The sequence below is a fragment of the Thermoascus crustaceus genome (genome assembly GCF_041956765.1).
Source record: "Thermoascus crustaceus strain CBS 181.67 unplaced genomic scaffold VTN00scaffold_6, whole genome shotgun sequence".
NCBI classification, from domain to species: Eukaryota; Fungi; Ascomycota; class Eurotiomycetes; order Eurotiales; family Thermoascaceae; genus Thermoascus; species Thermoascus crustaceus.
Window position 1 is genome coordinate 1,522,044 of NW_027192532.1, and position 19,607 is coordinate 1,541,650.

General features: G+C 50.0%; 5 protein-coding genes across 5 annotated transcripts; 4 read left to right on the top strand and 1 right to left on the bottom strand.

The window, feature by feature from the left end:
- Positions 1-2,302: 2,302 nt before the first annotated feature.
- On the top strand, positions 2,303-4,074 carry VTN00DRAFT_8850 (uncharacterized protein; the record flags this gene model as incomplete). Its single annotated transcript, XM_069435745.1, has 3 exons — positions 2,303-2,793; positions 2,902-3,839; positions 3,920-4,074. 3 exons carry the CDS (start codon positions 2,303-2,305, stop codon positions 4,072-4,074), a joined length of 1,584 nt encoding a protein of 527 aa, XP_069285660.1.
- Positions 4,075-5,377: 1,303 nt separating this feature from the next.
- Positions 5,378-6,211, bottom strand: VTN00DRAFT_8851 (uncharacterized protein; the record flags this gene model as incomplete). The annotated part of the gene is made up of 2 exons (XM_069435746.1): positions 5,378-5,745; positions 5,974-6,211. 2 exons carry the CDS (start codon positions 6,209-6,211, stop codon positions 5,378-5,380), a joined length of 606 nt encoding a protein of 201 aa, XP_069285661.1.
- A 2,090-nt stretch (positions 6,212-8,301) lies between these two features.
- Positions 8,302-11,551, top strand: VTN00DRAFT_8852 (uncharacterized protein; the record flags this gene model as incomplete). Its single annotated transcript, XM_069435747.1, has 3 exons — positions 8,302-8,832; positions 8,931-9,093; positions 9,153-11,551. 3 exons carry the CDS (start codon positions 8,302-8,304, stop codon positions 11,549-11,551), a joined length of 3,093 nt encoding a protein of 1,030 aa, XP_069285662.1.
- A 3,672-nt stretch (positions 11,552-15,223) lies between these two features.
- Positions 15,224-15,832, top strand: VTN00DRAFT_8853 (uncharacterized protein; the record flags this gene model as incomplete). The annotated part of the gene is made up of 1 exon (XM_069435748.1): positions 15,224-15,832. One exon carries the CDS (start codon positions 15,224-15,226, stop codon positions 15,830-15,832), a length of 609 nt encoding a protein of 202 aa, XP_069285663.1.
- A 2,527-nt stretch (positions 15,833-18,359) lies between these two features.
- VTN00DRAFT_8854 (uncharacterized protein) lies at positions 18,360-18,577 on the top strand (the record flags this gene model as incomplete). The annotated part of the gene is made up of 2 exons (XM_069435749.1): positions 18,360-18,383; positions 18,437-18,577. 2 exons carry the CDS (start codon positions 18,360-18,362, stop codon positions 18,575-18,577), a joined length of 165 nt encoding a protein of 54 aa, XP_069285664.1.
- Between the last annotated feature and the right edge of the window lie 1,030 nt (positions 18,578-19,607).

Here is a 19,607-nt window from a genome sequence, read left to right on the forward strand (position 1 = left end):
CAGATCACATTCCTGTGTGCAACCTGACATCTGTGTCACGATGCACAGCATCAGCAACACCATGAATATCCTTCGTCTTTCAGCCTGCCAGGACGACAAATGATGTCGACCAAGAACGGACACACCTGATGTGCGGTCCGCTTACCATCTTTGAGTTTGCTCCCCAGGACCAAATAATTTGGAGTCTAGAGCTTTAGAGGATGGAAGGTTCTATACGCAGTACACATATTCAGCAAGAGTGGGTCATGTCCTGTGTTATTAAAGTTATTTCGACTCTTTGAGTCTAGGACTGATGATTTTCTCTGCAAAATTCGCCAAGAGGTTCCCAAGAATGCGAATGCATTGCTTACTGGATAGTTTAATCGAGCGGTCAGAACCCAATTCAACAGGCCGATTCTTTGCAGCTTCCATACCACCGGGACGTTGATATACCGTGGATTTCTGCAAAAGCCACCTACGTTGTGAGGGCGTCGCTGGCACCGTAAAACATGGGCTAGGATCTGGACCACGACGCCACGCGGGACAGAGCTCGCGAACGGTCAACAGCCACCATCAGCCGTCATGTATACCCCAGACAGCGGGTTCCCGCGGGCGCTGGCTAGCGGCGGGACACTCATACTCTGGATAATCGTTGAAGCACAAATATGAAAAAGCGGTCGGTCGGGCAGCAGGCTTTTCCTGATCAGTGTTCACGGCGAGCGTATCCGGATGGGGGAATCCGAACCTAGGCGAGAACCCACCGACTGGCGCGCGGATCGCCCAAACGAGACACGCAGGACCCAAGTCAATCCCCTGCTAAACGGCGAGCATAGCGGCTTGGCTCCTGCTCATCTTCTCTGTATCATTCGCGGATGGGACGACGACTCGGATATTCACGCTCACTATTCGTCAGTGCGGATCCACCAGGAGTGCCGAACCACTCGCCGACCAGCACAGAATAATGAGATGAGCGAGCCAGGGAGACGATGGGTTCTACTGTTTTGCAGCGCGGGCCTGACAGACCTGATTGGAGGTGACCCCGCGTGCACAAGCCCAAGGGGGTCACTGCGGTTGCAAGGCCATGCCCGAGGTATCGTATGGGCAGGTTTTTCCCGGGAGATATCTTGGCATGATTTGACATGCATAAGGGCGTATCGGTCCCTCGCGGGATCGAGAATCTGACGACATCCTGCAGCATGGGAGTTCGCTGTCAAAGATCCCTCGGTATATACTGGAGGTGAAAAGAGAAACGACCCTACCCGCAAGAAACTTTCAAAGGGTTCCAATAATGCCGTCAGCAATCGTCATAGGCCCCGCGGCCCTTCTGCTGGCCCTTGTGAAGCGGCCATGCATACCCACCCTTGGATGCGGTTCCCAGACCTCTTAATGCTGACGGCGCCACCGACCATGCGGCTAAGGCTGCATGCTGAAAACTGTCAGTGGCTGCTCAGCGGCGTGGTGGAGTCTTGCAGGTGGTCGTTCGATCGAGGCTTGCCGTCTCCCATGCAGCGACGAAGGGCCGGCGCCGATTCTTTACTGGACCCGGGCGGGTCCCTGGGTCCCGGTGTCCATGGCTCTTACAAGGGCGACTCTGGCAAATACTGAGCAGCCATCCGCTATCTGGTTCCGCCGTGGGTGCGGTCGAGACAGGCACAGCGTACAAGAAGAAAAAAAAAGTTGTACAGTACAAATAGAGGCATCCGGCCCCTCGTCCTCTGCTCATCCCCAGGCTCATCTCCTTTCCAGATACCCCATACTTTCCCCCCTCCCCCTCCCCCCTCCCCCTCTTTCCTTCCTGTACTGCCTCATCTTCATCCTGTCTGTCAGTGTCACCATTCTGGTGGCACCGGAGAGCAGCCCAGTCGCTGTTTCACGATCATCATCACGCGTTTTGGCTTTAACAGAAAAAAACAGTTCATCCTGTATCGAGTTGTTGCATACTATCTCTTTGTATCGCGTGACAATTTGCCCGTGATCAAGTGGTAGTTGGCCCTTGGGAAGCCCATACCGCACCTGGTTGGAAGTCAGTGATTGCCCGCGCGCGGATACCGGAATACCCTCGACCCCCTCGTAGCTGCCCACCGCAGCAACTGGAAGATCTCGAAAGGCCCTGCCAGCGGTCGAATAGGAACCCTCTTCGTTGCTACCGAGAGCCCATATGCGCCATTGAGTCTCCGGGTTCCCCCAGAATTTCGGCAGGCATCCAACCCCCCTTGGGTATCGATAGATTGTCCGATCCGACGTTTGACTTGATCTGCCCGGCCGTCTCCAACCAGACAAGTCTTTTGTGACCCCGCTGCGCCCGATAAGATTCCCGTACAAAATGGGAGGCCCAGAGTCTGAGAAGCCGGTGACCAAGCCGGTCCCGGCCGACAATGGAGAGATGGCCGCCGTTGACGAAGATACCATGAAGTTGGCAGAGATGGGATACACCCAGGACATGCAGCGCAACTTCTCCGTGTTGTCCCTGCTTGGTGTCGGTTTCTCGCTGACCAACTCCTGGTTCGGTGTCTCGGCGTCTCTGATCACCGGTATCAACTCCGGTGGCACGGTTCTGACCATCTACGGCATCCCCTGGATGGCCATCATGTCGACCTGCGTCGGTGTGAGCCTGTCGGAGCTGGCCAGCGCCATGCCCAACGCCGGAGGCCAGTATTTCTGGGCCAATGAGCTTGCCCCCCGGAAGTACGCCAACTTCGCGTCCTATCTGACGGGCTGGTTCGCCTGGGCCGGTGCCATCTTCACCTCTGCCAGTGTCGCGCTGGGTGTTGGTGCTGCCGGTGTGGGAATGTATCAGCTTGCTCATCCTGATTTGTATGCAACTCGAGCCCCTATCCTTGAGGATATCCCATCCCCCCTCTCCCCCTTTTAAGATCCCGACAATTTCAACCTGGGTCTAACATGTGTTGTTGTGAACAATAGCGTCCCCCAGCCCTGGCACACCGTGGTTGCGTACCAGGTGATCAACACCTTTGCATTCCTGTTCAACTGCGTTGGCAAAGTGCTGCCCAAGGTCGCGACCGTGGCCCTGTACACCTCGCTGATCTCGTTCGTGGTGATCCTGATCACGGTGCCTGCTACTGCCCCAACCCACTCCGATGCCAAGTTCGTCTTCGCGACGTTCGTCAACTCGACCGGCTGGTCGGCGGACGGGATGGCGTACATCGTCGGTCTCATCAACGCGAACTGGGTCTTCGCCTGCCTCGACGCTGCCACCCACATGGCTGAGGAGGTTGGCCGGCCCGAGAAGAGCATCCCGATTGCCATCATGGGCACCGTCGCCATCGGATTCACCACGGCCTGGTTCTACTGTATCTCCATGTTCTTTTCCATCCGTGATCTGGAGCCCCTGCTCAACACCGCGACCGGCGTTCCCATCCTCGAGCTCTTCTACCAGGCGCTGGGCAACAAGGCCGGTGCCATCGTGCTGGAGTGCCTGGTCCTGGTGACGGGTATTGGATGCCAGATCTCCTCGCACACCTGGCAATCACGTCTCTGCTGGTCGTTTGCCCGCGACCGCGGTATTCCAGGCCACCAGTGGCTGTCGAAGATCACGCCGAGCCTGGACGTGCCGCTGGTTGCGCACTCGGTTAGCTGCTTTATCGTCGGCCTGCTGGGCCTGCTGTACCTCGGCTCCTCGACTGCGTTCAACAGTATGGTCACCGCGTGTATCGTGCTGCTGTACGTCTCCTATTCCATCCCTATCATCTGCCTCTTGATCCGTGGCCGCAACAACATCCCTCATGGTCCCTTCTGGATGGGCTGGGTAGGAACGATCTGCAACTACGTCGTGCTGGCCTGGACCCTTTTCACGACCGTCATGTACTCGTTCCCTTCGGTTATGCCCGCTGAAGCTTCAAGTAAGTGTCGACGTTTTTCCCACTCGTAGTTCGGGATGTCATGAGTCCGTAGATCCCGGCTAACATCCGTTCTCCTTCAGCGATGAACTACGTCTCCGCCGTGTATGGCGTTGTTGTAGCCATCATTCTTGTCGACTGGTTCGTACGCGGCAGACGCTCGTACCGTGGACAGGATGCACGCCATAGGGAAGTTGAGATGAACCGGAGAGAGAGCGTGGAGCAAAGCGTGCAATAGAGGGAAGAAAAAGCCCTGTTCTCTCGTTCTCTAGGTAAGCCACTGGTCACGGTACGCGAGTACATTTTTGGAAAAACAAAACAAACTTGACATCGGCAAGTTTGTCGGCATGCAACCCGCAGCCAAAAGAAAAAAAAAAGAAAAAAAATTGGCTGCGGCTTGCATCGCATCGCAATCGCTGACCAAGGAGAGAGAGGGAATCGTCCATTCGAATGAAACGCCACCGCTTCTTGCTCTCGAGGTCCAGACTCCTGACTCCTGAGGACAATGAGTACCGACGACTCCGACAGACACGAAGACATGACACGAGAGACGGTCCGACCTACTTGGCCAACCTAGACGAAAAGAGAAAAAAAAAAGATAAGATACCTTTCCAATTTGGTTTGTACCTTTTGTGTTATTTTTTAAAAGGCTTTTTCTCTGCTTTTTTGGAGCGTTCCGTTCAGGGTACATATATAATTATATATATACTTAGATACACTTGGTACATAAAATATTTATTGTGTATTATTCTTTCTCCTTGTGCAGTTTTCCATTGAAGCGTTTCATCCTATTCTGCGTTAATTCTGTGACTCCTGACATGACCGGCCAGCGGTCTGGACTGCACTGAGCTGACAACGATGCTCCCGAGTGCAGTAACTGATCGACTCGCCAGTACGTAAAGCAAACCAAGAAAAGGAAAAGCTCAAATATTGTGATGGTCAATGCGTCTTTACCTAAAAGCTCACTGGGTACGGAGCCTAATAATGCATCAGCTACAGCATGCATACCCGCACGATCGGCGCAGCCCACTACTGCAGAAAACTGGGACCTGCACATCCTCAAGATCTAGTCCAGTTGTGGTGATAGTGGAAATTTTTACTTAATAAGGCATAGATCCAGCAAATCCAGACAGATAGACAGAAACCTGCACCCTGTCTTGTAGGATCTCTGCAAGTATGTCTGTATTATAAATTGTCTGCAATAATGACCTATCTAGGTTTTTATGCAGGCATTTCATTTGGCATTTTATGTTGTGCGTTGTTGTAAAGAGAGAACTGATAGCGGTCTGTACATTTGTCTCCGTAAAATATACCGTGTGTAGTTATATCTTTTCTGGGTGACTTAGCATTGGAAAACTAGATGCCTACCAAACAGCCGCTAGAATCTACAGAGTACCATATATGGAGTATGGCGGATATGATTAATAGTGATGGAACGGACGGGCTCTTCGAAACTATACAAAACAATCAGACCTATACGCCTGACAGAACACGCATTGCAGTTACTACGTTCATGATCGAGACTCTTTTTCCATTCATCTCTAACCGAAAAGATCAGGAATCTGGACGATAGTATCATACGATGGCCAGTAATGCTTCCGTCTCCGCTTGACTTCTTCCAACTCCGCTTCCGTCAGGATGCTCCGCCATCTGAAGTAGGCGTCGGACTCCGATACGGGGGCATTTGGATGACTTTTCTCCTCCTCCCGGGTGTTGGATGGAGTCTTCAAAAATCCCAGCGCTTCCATCCTTCTCCAGTCCCAGATGGCGAATCCGAAACGCCGGAAGACGCGAAGCTCGACGTATCTCAGAGGAGATTGCGGGATGCCGCCGAGGTTGAGTACGAAGTGGAATCCCGGGGAACCGGACCAGTTGAGGTCATATTCGCTTTGGCCCCAGGTTCTTTCCCCTTAGGTTTCGACTTAAAGGTGGGAAGACAGCGGCTGCAGATGCGGGAAGGCTTTTCGATTGGGGTGGGTGGTGGTAGTAGCAGTAGTAGAAAGAAAGGACGGATATCGTTCCGTCGATGTAGGAGCAGTAGTCGAGGTCAAAGAAAAGAGACATTCCGCCGGCCGTTTTCAGCTCGTGCATCTGATGAACGCAGGCAGAGACAGAAGGTTTCCAGAAATCATCATACTGGAGGGTTCATCATTATCCCATCGAATCAGTGCTATCCTGCGGATCAGGTGTCGAGTGTGCCACGGGACATTTCTAGATATTATGGCTTCCACGATCACCGGCGCAACGCCGTCCTCGTGTAGCAACGAGGCAACGGCAAGTGGCGCATCATGGAGATTGTGAAGGGAAAGGAGATCATCAATGAGCTCCAGGACCATCTCAAGGATGGGTGCTGGGAGGGTTTCAGAGGGGTCCATCGCACTGTGCATATACGGTACAGTACAGCTGAGTCTCTTTCTACGCCTGTTGTTCTTTCACCTTCAAGACCTTGAGCAAATACTTGAAAACGTTGTCCTCACAAAGATGCCGCGGCCCATGAGCACAACCTGATCCAGCCTCTGGAAGAAATAACATGATATTTCTTTTTTTTTTTTTTTTTATTTTTTTTTTTTTCAAGAAGCACCGCTTTGGATGAACATCACTGCGTCAAAGCCCGAAGGAAATCCGAGAAATCATGGACGTCGACAGTATTTACTCCTTTCCGGACCGGAAAATCCACTGCCCCTCATAGCGGATGACAAGTGCGGCAAGTATCAGGCCCCATTTTCATCCTAACGGGCACTCCCACTGTTTGATTCGAGAACACCGCATATCGGACACTCGGAACAACGAAATTTCAGCATCTTGGTAGCGGTTGTATATACACCAGCTATCTGTTGTCTATTTTCATCTACCTGTCTTTACTGACTCTTGAAGCATTGTCCGCTTGAACACAGGTACATGTGTAAAGGCAAGCTTCTTCCCATTCATAAGAAACCTCTCAGAGCAGGAGTTCGGCCGATCCGACAAGCCTAGATAGAATAGGGCTTAGGGCTCAGGGTCAGGCTTTTTACAATTCAATCGCCTGGTAGGTAAGCCTCATTATGATCTCCTTCATTCAAGCTAGGTGACAGTACTGATACTTCTACGATTAAAATCGTACACAAGACCATATTCTCGATAAACAATCGGTTCGATCCCGAGAACATTAGAGTTCCATGCTCCCCCGGGGCCAGCAGGGAAGCTGGCGGGGCCACGTGCCATGTGATATGCCTGCTAACTAAGATTAAACAACTAAGAACTTACAGTACGGACAGACCTTGATTTTCTTCCCCACTGAACTAGCGGCAGAGTTAAGCCAGTCTTACGTTATGACTAGGAATTCGATTCAATCTAGCCTCCACGCATTGTGGATTTAATAACTTGCCAGCGGCAAAGGGTATATGCTGCTGTTGTTGCTTTTCTTTCGAAGTACTCTGTAGCCTGGACAGGATCTTAGTGGCCTTAGTTCACCATCTGACCTATCTAACTCTGTAGTTCAGTTCAGTCCAGTCCAAGTTCCCCTGTGGCAGTACCTGCTTGGCAATGATTAATTAGCCCCTTAACTGTCTGCAGCGAGATGTACTAAATGTGGATTGATGCCCTTTTGTCCCTGCTCTATTCACACTGTCGATTTCGCAGAAGCATATCCGGATCCGGATCTATCAGATTGCCCAAGCGGAACAGGAACAGGAACAGACAAAGAAAATGGACCGTGGACCGTGGTCTGACTGAGAGGTAAACTTTCTTTTTAAGCCTTTTTGTTCCCCGGGCCGTTTCAAACTACTGAGGTTGTGGCATCTGTGGTTTCTTCTGAAGAAATGTAGATTGTAGTGTAGTACTTGCAGGTAGGAAATACTTTTAAGGGTCATTGGTGATCGTGAGATGGTGCAGATGGGATGATTTTATGATTTACTTGATACCTGTCTTATCTTCTGTTGGAAAGGCTATTAGGGAAAGTATATGTTGAAGAACCACCAAAGAATATTTCCATCTTACAGTAGAAATAGATATCAGACCGCGATGATTCGGATTGGGATATCTAGTAGGTATCGATAGGATGGTATGGACACTCTTGTCCATTGAACTGATGTCTGGCCATACAGATGCTGCAGAAAGAAATATCCATCACAAAGGCCATGATGGGAGATGTTCTCCCACGTCACATGGTAGAGAACAAGCATTTTCCTTTATGTGAAGTCGAAAATAACGAGGAGCGGTGACGTGATTCAGCCCTTTGTTCCTGTCGTGCCACTCAACGGTTCCGATTGGTCGGAAGGCCACATGTTGTTCCCGACCGAGGCTCCTTCCAGCTGCGAGCGCGAACAAGCTGCCACTCCCTTCATCTCTCCTCGTTTGCTTCGTCGTCTAGCCTGCAGCCCAATCGGACGAGAATCTGGTGAAATCAATCTTTTTTTCTTTGTCTTCGTTCCCCAGCTGGGATGCTTCCGTAAGATATACAAGTCCACTTGCGGCGCGACATGTCACCATGGGCGCAGATCCAGGCGCCAAGACCCCAGATTTGCTGTCCGACGCAGCGGACAATATCCCGCTACGAAGGACGCCGGGCAGTGGAAAAGAGAGAGACCCCGGAGCAGATATCAATGAGCGTCATGTCTCTGTCTCTGGTGTTGATACTGGAAACTTGTTGAATACATCCTCGCAGCAGCAGCAACCTTCAAACATGTACCGCGAGCGTGGCACTAGCGCGAAAGAACCCCTCCTCAGCAACCCGGAGGATATTGAGAGATACTTTGATAATGTGAATGAAGTGCAGCTGGATCAGCTGTCTGCATCTTCGCTGAGTTCTGACTCGGACGATGACGACGATGAGGTTGATGAACGGACTGCCGCAATGATGCGGAGCAGAAAAGGCCGGATTCGCGGTCGAGCTCGCAAGTTTTTTTCTTCTAGAAAGCGGAGGTTGTGGGTGATTGTGGCTGCTATTGTTGTGTCTGGGTTAGTTGCCGGTTTAGTGGGATGGTTGACGACGAGAGATCGTCCAGGGAAGGGAAAACAGGTTGGTATTGACGTGTCCTTTAACGTTCATTTCTCCCTTTACATGTTCCCGGTCTCTGCTTTTACTTGATGCCAGTATTTTGCTGACTGATACTCTAGGAAACGGATCCTTGGTATCCTACTCCTCGAGGAGGAACTACTGAGCGGTGGGCTGAGAGCTACCGCAAGGCCCAGAAAATGGTGGAGCAGATGACTCTGATAGAAAAGGTCAATATCACGACCGGTACTGGTTGGCAAATGGGACTCTGCGTAGGCAACACAGGTAGGAAATCCAAAGAACAACATCCCTTTCACCCTTTTACATGGCTGAACAAATCTTAGGACCCACGATGTATGTGGGGTTTCCTTCTCTCTGCTTGCAAGATGGGCCACTGGGACTGCGATTTGCCGACCATATTACGGCTTTCCCGGCCGGAGTCACTACCGGTGCCACATGGAACCGAACTCTGATGTATGAGCGTGGTTTCGCCCTCGGACGTGAAGCTCGTTTGAAAGGGGTAAATGCCATATTGGGGCCGTCCATGGGCCCGTTGGGGAAGATGCCAGCAGGGGGAAGAAACTGGGAAGGCTTTGGTTCAGACCCCGTTCTACAGGCGGTTGGAGCAGCACATACCATTCGAGGTATTCAGCGAAACGGGGTAATGGCCACCGCGAAGCACTACGTGATGAACGAGCAAGAGCATTTCCGGCAACCTTTTGAATGGGATCTACCGACCGCGATGTCATCGAACATCGATGACCGCGCGCTACATGAAGTATTCGTATGGCCATTTGCTGAGAGCGTTCGCGCTGGTGTTGTCAGCGTAATGTGCTCATATCAGATGGTCAACAACACCCATGCCTGTGACAATAGCAAGATCCTCAACGGTATTCTCAAGGATGAGCTGGGCTTCCAAGGTTTCGTCCAATCCGACTGGCTTGCCCAACGTGCCGGCGTGGACAGTGCTCTCGCGGGCCTGGATATGTCGATGCCGGGTGACGGTGTCCGATGGACGGATGGAAAATCTCTCTGGGGTAGTCAGTTGACAAGGGCCGTTCTAAACCATACTGTACCGATGGAGCGACTAAACGACATGGTAACCCGCATAGTCGCGGCCTGGTATCAAATGAGACAGGACTCCTGGAAGCAGCCCCCGCCGTTCGGAGATGGTGGTCCCAACTTCTCCTCGTGGACTGACAAGGAGATTGGTCGTCTGTACGAGGGCAGCGGTGACGATGCCACTGCCGTTGTGAATCACTTCGTGGATGCTCAGGGAAAAGGGAAAAATGCTCATAATATTATCGCCCGTAAAGTCGCCGCTGAGGGCACTGTGCTGGTGAAGAACGCGGATAATACCCTGCCACTTTCGAGATATGCGCCAAAGCCAGGAGAGAAATACCGTGTCGGAGTATACGGTGAAGATGCTGGTCCAGGTGACGGGCCTAACGCCTGTCCGGACAGAGGCTGCAATCAAGGAACGCTGGCATCCGGTTGGGGAAGTGGAGCAGTTGATTTTCCTTATCTGATAACTCCATGGGAGGCTTTGCAGTCCGCCTGGAATTCTAAAGATGTTGAAACGACGAGTTACCTGACAAATAAGGTCGAAGACACGGACCTCAAGGACAAGGATCTGTGTATTGTGTTTGTGAACTCGGATGGCGGAGAAGGCTTCATCGCAAGTGGCGGCATCCACGGGGATAGGAATAATCTGTTCCTGCAGAAAGGGGGCGATGATCTTGTGAAGAAAGTCGCCAATGGCTGCGGTGACGGTAAAGGAAAGACAGTTGTTGTTGTGCACTCCATTGGTCCGGTTGCTGTGGAGCAATGGGTCGACCTTCACGGTGTGAAAGCTGTCCTTTTTGCAAATCTTCCCGGAGAAGAGAGCGGAAACGCCCTAGTGGACGTCCTCTTTGGGGACGTAGATGCCAGCGGAAGGCTCCCATACACGGTCGGCAAAAGCTTGGACGATTACGGCGAGGGATCGAAGGTTCTGTACCGACCGAACGGACGGGTTCCACAGATGAATTTCACCGATGGTCTTTACATCGATTACCGCCATTTCGACAAGTATGGGATTGCACCTCGGTATGAGTTCGGCTTTGGTCTGTCATATACGGCCTTTGAATTTGAGGAACTCAGCGTCAGACACGTGCGAGAGAAGTCCCCCTTACCTTCTCCTCGACCCGCAGACGCAGCGCTCCCCCCGTCCTACGACGGCGACATTCCTGACCCCGAGACCGCACTCTTTCCCGATGAAATCAGAAAGCTAAACAAGTATATTTACCCGTACATTACGTCTCTCGATGAAGCTGAACGTCGACGACGATATCCCTATCCTGCGGGTTACAACACGGTGCAGGCACCGTCGCCTGCCGGAGGAGGGGAAGGGGGTAACCCGTCCCTTTATGAAGTGTTCGTGCAGGTGCGCGTACGAGTCAAGAATACGGGATCACGGACGGGAAGCGAAATAGTCCAGGTCTACGTTTCATTTCCGGACAATGTGACCGAAGGGGACGAAGGAGCTGGTGAGCAGATTGAATTTCCGGTCCGCGTGCTTCGGAACTTCACCAAGATCGAGCTGCAGCCGGGCCAGGTCGAAGACGTGGAACTTTCTCTGACCAGAAAGGACCTCAGCTACTGGAGCACCAGGAAGCAGAACTGGGTGATGCCGGTGGACGGGACCTTTAAGATCTGGGTTGGGAGGAGTTCTCGAGACCTGCCGTTGGTTGCAGAGTATTGATGACTACGTATGTGTGTTTGTCGTTCGAGTGGATAACGATGACGACGCGTGTCCAAGCTGGAGGCTTCCTATGTTGCTTGGCTTTCTTCGTCTGACGGTCTGGTTGCTTGGGAGACCTGGCTGCGCCATCTTGCCAGCAAGCCATGTTGACTTTATCTTTTGGTGCGGCGTTAGAGTATCAAACTGGTATTTGGAGGTGGACTTGGTCTGATATCTCATTGAAGGAACGAAATTATGAGCATGATAGTCACTTGGTCGAATTTCACTCTCTTATGTATTTACACATGGAAGTAGACGTTAATTTATGAATTTGTCTATCGACGACCTTGTTCCAAATAGCTCATTAGGTATCACCTACTCTGCACTCCGTAGATAGCACGACGGAACCAGCTGAATTGCTATGAAGAAATCAGAATGGAACTAGGCGGAGGTTTTGGCCCCAGGCCGTGGTGTCCCCAGGGTATCCGATTAATACGCAAATGACGGAGACTTCAAGTTTTCGAGACGGAGACAGACAACTCAACGAGTAGATACCCAACTACGGAGGATATTGTACAGGATCACACACGTATAATCGCGCTAATGCGTGGAGTAGTAGGAATAAGATGTAAACCTTTCTTCATTCCTTTGCTGCTGAGGAGCATTCGTCCACTGGAAAGGCTACGAAAAGGTCAGGTCAGGTTAGGTTACAGGAGGTAAAGGGGTTTCTGTCGGGACTTGACTCGGCCCGGGGAGGTTTTTGAGATGGATCCATGGCGCTATGTTTAATAAGTAGTGGCCATGTGACTTGGTCGAAGATTACTAGCAGTAGGCTGCCTGGGGCATAAATCTATCTTATCATACGGTAGATCTCAGCGGCCGAAGTAGTTGAAGACCGCTTATATCTTGAAATTAGGAGCATTGAAATGTTCTTTTTTTTATTATGCAGATTGTAGATACTAAATATTTATCTATCTAAAGAAAGAAAGAAGGTCGATGTTTGTGTGCTGTGGCGTGGTGGATATTATGTGCTCAAGGAGAGATATATATAAAGTAGATCGATGTCGATGAAGATATATATTTTCGTGTTATGGCAGTTTTGTACTTCTGCTACGCACGTGTAGGCCTATTCACTTTTTGAAATTCAGTAAGGGAAACAAAAATGCCTGTTTTCCCCCCCCCCTTGTTCTTCTTTTATGCATTCTTAATTCGACTTTCAAAATCTATTGTCCTTTGAGTTGTCGTGTATCAATATGCTGAGGCGTCCTACGGAGGACTTCCTATCTTCGGTACGTTACTACACACACCGTACGCAGCAGTGCTGTCAGTGTGGAATAATAGCTCCTTTCTACTCCGTACAGTACAATGACTCTGCGCTCCATTACTCCAATTGATATACGGATATACATTTTCTAACATGTCTACAGTCTGTGATCCAGTACCTAGCAAGCTGGATGTCATGCAGTACATGCAGTAGCTAGCAGAAGTATCATTTCTAACGCTACGATCGCAAAGTTTGTTCGTTTCTTCTACCCTTTATTGAATCAATCTACCATGTCCTCCGTAGAGTCTGTACGACACAAAAAGTTAATCCAAACATTCAAAGATCGAGCAAAATAATTAAGCGGTACAGAGTTATGCGACCTTGGTGAAAGGGCGCTGGCCGTGGCTGTGATGAATAAGCGTTGGATAAACCATGTTCCAGCTCCCTTGACATTATTATTCCACGAGTCCTACCTATCTCAAAACACAACTCCCAAGCAGCATCGAGTTCCTAGGAGTAGGAGAAAGACAGAGACTAGCATAGGCCGGATCGGAACGTCCCGCCATCATCCTAATCCGGACTGTCACTAAGAACCGGTCCGGCGGCCCGGTTCACGGGTGGCTGTGCGCCTCCCGACTTGTCGCCCCGCAGGGGCTGCAGAGCTGTCGATCGCTGGGTGCTTTTTTCCCTATTGGTTGGCATTGGATTTCGAGAAGGATTTTAGCGTCGTGTGCGGAGTTAGCTAGCTACTTAGCTAGTGGATGCTATGTGACCGCGTGGCTTGGCTTGTACTGGACTCGGAGTACGGAGACTTACTCCGGGGCTCTGGGCAGTTCGAGACAAGAATTCATGCCGTTATCCGGGTCTATGTGGTTGTTTTTGATCAGATCATTACGGTGTATTATCGAAGTGTCGTTGACTCGTTGTTATGGATTTGGAAAAGCTTCTTTTTTTGTTTTCGGGGGTTTTGTTTCTCCGGCATTTCTCTTCCGACGTCGTGCCTTGGATTCATTTAGATTTTTTATCGACAACCTCCTTTTTTTCTGGAAACGAATGAACAGATGTTCGAGACTGACCAACGAGGAGATTCTTCGTTGCTTCCAAGGCTGAGTTTAGCAGCATGATTTACGGTGTACGGACTCGTCCGAACCGCGTCGACGGTCCCCGACCCCTAAGAAATGCCAAGAATGGATCGACGGTTTTGACGCTGTCCCTGATCGACGTTCCTAGCCTCTCGGCGGATAAGCTATCTAGGCGGTCTATTTCCCTCTCTAACAGACGACAATTGCCCGACAGAGTAACCGTCAAAACCTAATTGGATGCACTATGGACCTGGCTATATGGGTTTGTCCTCATATTCATTAGTTTTACCCTAGCCTAGACCCTGTTGAGTTCACTGTCATCTGTGCTTGCTCGCCTTTGCATATGTCAGGTACACTGGATAGGTAGAAGTTTAAGGGGGATCAGCACCGCACGTTCACCGTTGGGGGCCAAGAAAGGTATACGTATACCAGATATCCTTTTTCTTCGTCGCTTCTTTGTTGTTCTTTGCCATGGAATTAACGGCGATCAGCACCTCCCTTACTACTCCCGACATACCACAGTCCACTATGCAGACAAGGTTCTCTAGACTCTTAGAGTTGGACACATGTATTCCTATTGGACCGGGCCCTGAACTCAACGTGGCAGCAAGTCCACGACGATAGATCGTAAGAGCTTTCCATAATTAGAAATCTGAGGGAAAGCCCCGGGGAGGACAGGGATTCTCCAGACTCCCAGAGTTCGCTATGGTCAGGGTAGACCGCTTTGCCATACACCGTAAGCTGAGTATACCGCTACAACCGCGGTGTGGCACTGCGTACGGAGTACTTGCTACTCCGTAATTCTCCTTGTCTGTGCTCCATCCAGCACAATGGACATTCAACACTGCTCCAGCCACAATTAGGGAGAGATGGCCTCCTGCAGGCTGTCTCGGATGTTTAGCCGCGACGCTCCACCAGCGCTAAGAAGCACTTACACTAGACCACTTTCCCAGTCGAGTCTGCAGATCTGCCGCCATTCCCACGCCGGATACGGATCCTCTTTAGGCTATGTCGCAACGGCCGCAAGCGATCTGAGCCCTATGTGACTACCGTTCTTTGTGGAGTAGCGGTATGCTTCTAATTCCATCTCACCTCCTTTTGTGGAGTGCTTGGCTTTTCGTACGGGGTCTGTTGGGGGCATTCAGGGCAAAGGACTTATGGCCTCAAAGGGGGGATAGAAACATATAAGTATGGCCGTCGGGATGCCTCTCAAGCTCTCTCATCCATCAACAACCAACTTTCCAAACCAACCAAAGCCACTCATTCCAACTTCTACAGTCGTTTAACAAATCTATCACATTCTCCGACCTTTTACAGTCTTACAATCCTTTTTAATCTACCATCAAAATGAAGTTCCAGCTCTCTGCCGTCTCTCTCCTTCCCCTCCTCGCCGCCGCGGCGCCCACCAACAGCACCCTGGCTGCCCGCCAGGACAAGACTCCCTTCACCCTGTCTGCCGACCGCCAGGGCAACGCCATCCACGGCCTTGACATCAACGCCTCTGGCTTCGGCTTCTGGGTTGGTGGCTCTCCTGCCACTTTCTGCCCGCCCGACAAGAAGTGCCCTGAGGGCAAGCAGACCGTCTTCGCTCCCTCCGGTAACGCTCTGGACGTCCTCGTCGACCGCGGCCAGAACATCTACATCGACCAGAACGGCGCCCTGCGTTACACCCAGGCCGGCCAGCCCGACCTCCCCAAGGACGTCATGGGCGGTCCCTTCATCTACGCCCCTGGCAGCCCCTCCGGCCACTTCGGTTTCACCGGCTCCGGTGCCACCGGCTGGATGGCCTGCCCTCTGGCCAAGCAGGTCAACGGCCAGAACGTCTACCAGGTCTTCGTCAACATGCCCTCCGCCAAGCCCCCGACCGGCAACCACGCCGACTGCATTCCTTTCGACGGCAAGGCCACCGAGTGGAAGGGCAAGGATGGCGAGAAGGGCGCTTACCAGTACATCTAAGCGGTCTCTTAGCCTTTGGATTGGCCCGCTTGTTTGGAAGTAAAGCGCTAGGATAGTTGTCGGGGTGGTTTTTCCTTTTTGTTGCTGCTGCTGCTGTTGTTGAAGCGAATGGTTGGAATTGTGACTCGGGAATCGCGCGTGCACTGATGGGTTTTGCGGATAGAGGGTCAAGATCACAAGGTCCGTAATAGAGGAGTCACAAGAGGGAACTCGATTGGTTTTAGTTGGCTAGTTGGTTGGATCGTTTCATTCCTTTGTATTTAATTGCATACAATATACATCTTAAAATCTGCACTGCTCTTTTCCTTGTAAAGACCTGTTAGTAAGAAACGCGAGTAGCATCGGATCTTAAATCAATCCCAAAGCATGGATATCTGAGATTGAGAATAAATATAAAAATCGAAAGTTGTAGCTGTCAGCGTGTGTTGAGAAAGGCTTTCGCAGTGTATGAGGTTTCGATTATACATATATATATATCCGGATGGTTTCTTGTGCTGTTAATATATATATAGTTATATCTGATCATAGTTCGCACTCTTGGTGTGTGAGCACACCATACTACGCATGTAGCGTATATATACACCTCCCCTTGTTTGTCACGACAAGGACCCTTTCTCTCTTGTTAATTTCAGCTGCTGACCGGGGAATTTGGACAAGATTTGGTACTCATACTTGCTTAGGTAGTTAGCTATCGAAGCATGAATGCAGAAAGCGTTGCGAATTCTTTCTTTTCTTTTTTACTGTGAGGTCTGCTGTGTTGCGTTGCGTGAAGTCGAGTACTGTAGATGAAATAGATGATTTATCGGTCCTATCCGCCAGGCTTTGTAGCGAGTGAGCGTGTTTATCAGGAGTTAGGTGAAGTCTGTGCATAGGTAGTGATAGGGTAGCACGGAGTTACTCCTGTACACGAACTGCTCTTGAAGTCGTGTTTTAATGCCCTTTCTAATTATTCGCGATGAAGCATGTCAGTTATCACAAAATGTAAAAGCTTCGCGATACACTTCCTTTGGAAACGGAGGGCTACTAACTACCTAGGTAACTTCAGATATCTATCTGTGTGCCAGAATCCCCAAGTCGTCGGTCTTGTTTGTACAGTAGATGGAGATGGGGGTTCTTCTGCAGAGCAACTCACCAAATCATGGGTGGGTGCCTGTTCCATTCCAAGCGTTCCTTAGAGATGTTTCTTATTTGTCAGCGGATCGATACTTCTTTACGTTATGTCCCTGGTACTCTACAAGCTGCACTATCTTGACCAATGGCACATACTCCCGTGTCAAGCTGGGTACCATTTGGAGTAGAGGAAAAAGAACTAATCGTTGTCTCTGCGATGGATGTTTCTTTTGACAACATGCCAAAGAAAGGGACACGTATACCAGATCGAATTCGAGAAATGCTCGCTGTCTTGCAATCTTGACCCTCATGCGTCGAGAATTGGTTCGATGAACGAGAGTACTCTAGATATACCCCATTTGGATCACTTTTGGTCCGATGTCTGATATACTGATAGAAGTGTAGTATTGTTTGATCAAAATTTTAATACAGACCAGCACACTGCGACTCTCTTTGTTGGATATAGGCGATCTCCACCCATCCCTTGACCGCACCCTGAAGGTCTGCTATAAGGACCCTACCCGTGGAATAATATATAAGCAAGGTTTTCGACCACTGAAAACGGAGCATTATAAAAGGGAATCTGGTAAATGGCACAGATAGATTGGGTAAAATGATATTGATTAATTCACTACTGAGAATCATATAAACCTGATGCTAAACATTTTATAGTTCTAGTGCTTGCAAGGTGGGGTGATGACGGGTCGAGACTCACCGGGTTGCTTTTATTCACCGGGGCTCGCCTGCAGGAATACGATAGCACCTCAGACCAATGGTGGATCATGCTGACTCGTAGCCCATCATGTCACCAGCTTGTTGAGCCTCACCCATATAGCCTGATCTTCTCACCGGAAAGAGTGCCGCTTATCCCCACCATAGCTGTCCAGGAGTTTAACTAGGATTAATACTCGACATGACAAATATCCTGGAAGATACTTTTCGTCGGATAAGAGATGTGATGAAACATTGTGCCACGTGTGATGAGATTCTCTCCAGACCAAATTATGTGCTTCAGCCAGGAAATCGATTATTACATGGACTATCAGCAACGTGAACAAGCGAGAAAACTGACCGGGAGGGTCCCAACTGTAGCCGAATACTGGGAGACAAGAATGGGAACGAGTGCGGTTACCTCAATGTTGGCTTTGGATGAGTAAGTACCAGCCCCCTTCACGTTTCCATTGCTTAATCTCTCTCTCTTCTCTATTTATTATCCAGTAGCTAATGGATTGTGGATTCTTATAAACAGATACGCCGATAGAAATGATGACATTCCTCGATTCATCATGACTCATCCCAAGATGATAACCCTGTGGCACGAGGTTAACATGAACATGTCCCTGTAAGTTGAACGTCTAATGTACACACTGAATGAGACCTCTCTGACTGGTTGACGCGGTGATGAAGATCGAACGACATGTTATCCCTCAGAAAGGAGATCGTAAGTAAGAAGTGAACCCCTTCTGAGAATTAACAAACAGCTTACATATCCAGAAACACGGTGACATTGACAGCATCGTCCCCATCCTCGTCTACTCGACCGGCATGACCGTCCAAGAGGCCATCGAAGACCGTAAAGGAACTGCAGCGCAACATCGACCGCTTCAACCAAATCGCCGACGAACTGCTCGATGATGTCAAGTCGGCTTTGCCGGAAAAGTCGGACGAGATCGTGAGCTACATCAAAGGATCTCGATACAACCAGACTGCCAATCTCTTGTGGAGGTATGTGAAAACCCCACTACCCACGTTTATCTCTATGAGACACGCTCCGTTGGCTAAGTAAGTAATGAAATCGCAGCTTCACAACTATGAGATACGGCTTGGGAGATGTACCTCGGGACGCTGGAGGCGGTATGACAATTGTAGTTTGAGAACTTTGCGCTCGGGGTGTTCAACCATTGAGAGAAACGGGATCGAGGGTTCACAATTTGTAGTCCATTTTCCGTCTTTTTTTCTGAAGCTTTAGATTAGTTCATCGGGAGTGTTGAGGAGAACAAATAAAAGAATCGTCACGACATAACAACGTGTATACCTTTTTGCAAAGCACCAGCCCTAGACCCAAGCCCTAAGCCCTAGGCTAATTGGCCGGGCCGACTCATACCTCCGACATCTAATATTGACGACCACCCCCTCCCCGCATCTCATCAGCCACAAGTGCCTGAGTTATCTCGACCTCTAGGTAACTGACCACCGTCTGGAAAGAGTTTGGGACCCCCTTTAGCTCCATCACCATCACTCCGGCGAATCTGTCACTTGGTGTGGTCACACAACCATTCTCAAAAATAGAATACCTGTGCACACCTATCTGTCACACTTTAATTAAGTAGTAATAAATAAACCCAGTGCTATCTGTGCTAAAAATCCAAAACCCTTATAAAATGGTGCCATGGCTTAGAAAGCTACAAAAAAAGTCGAAAACCTACAACAGACGGGATTCGCTGGTGGTCACCCACCCAACTACTAACCGCCCGGCGTGTGGCTTAAGTACGGCTGAGCGGACGGGAAGCCCTGTTTTCCACACCCTATGGTCGTAGGTACTCAGCTTGTCTCTTAATTGAGTTTTACTCTATCTGCCAGAGTATATTGGTGCTTATTATTGGATTAGCCTTTGGTTGGAACTGTTGGACGTTGGATGCCGGTTGGAATAAGCTTTGAAGATCGG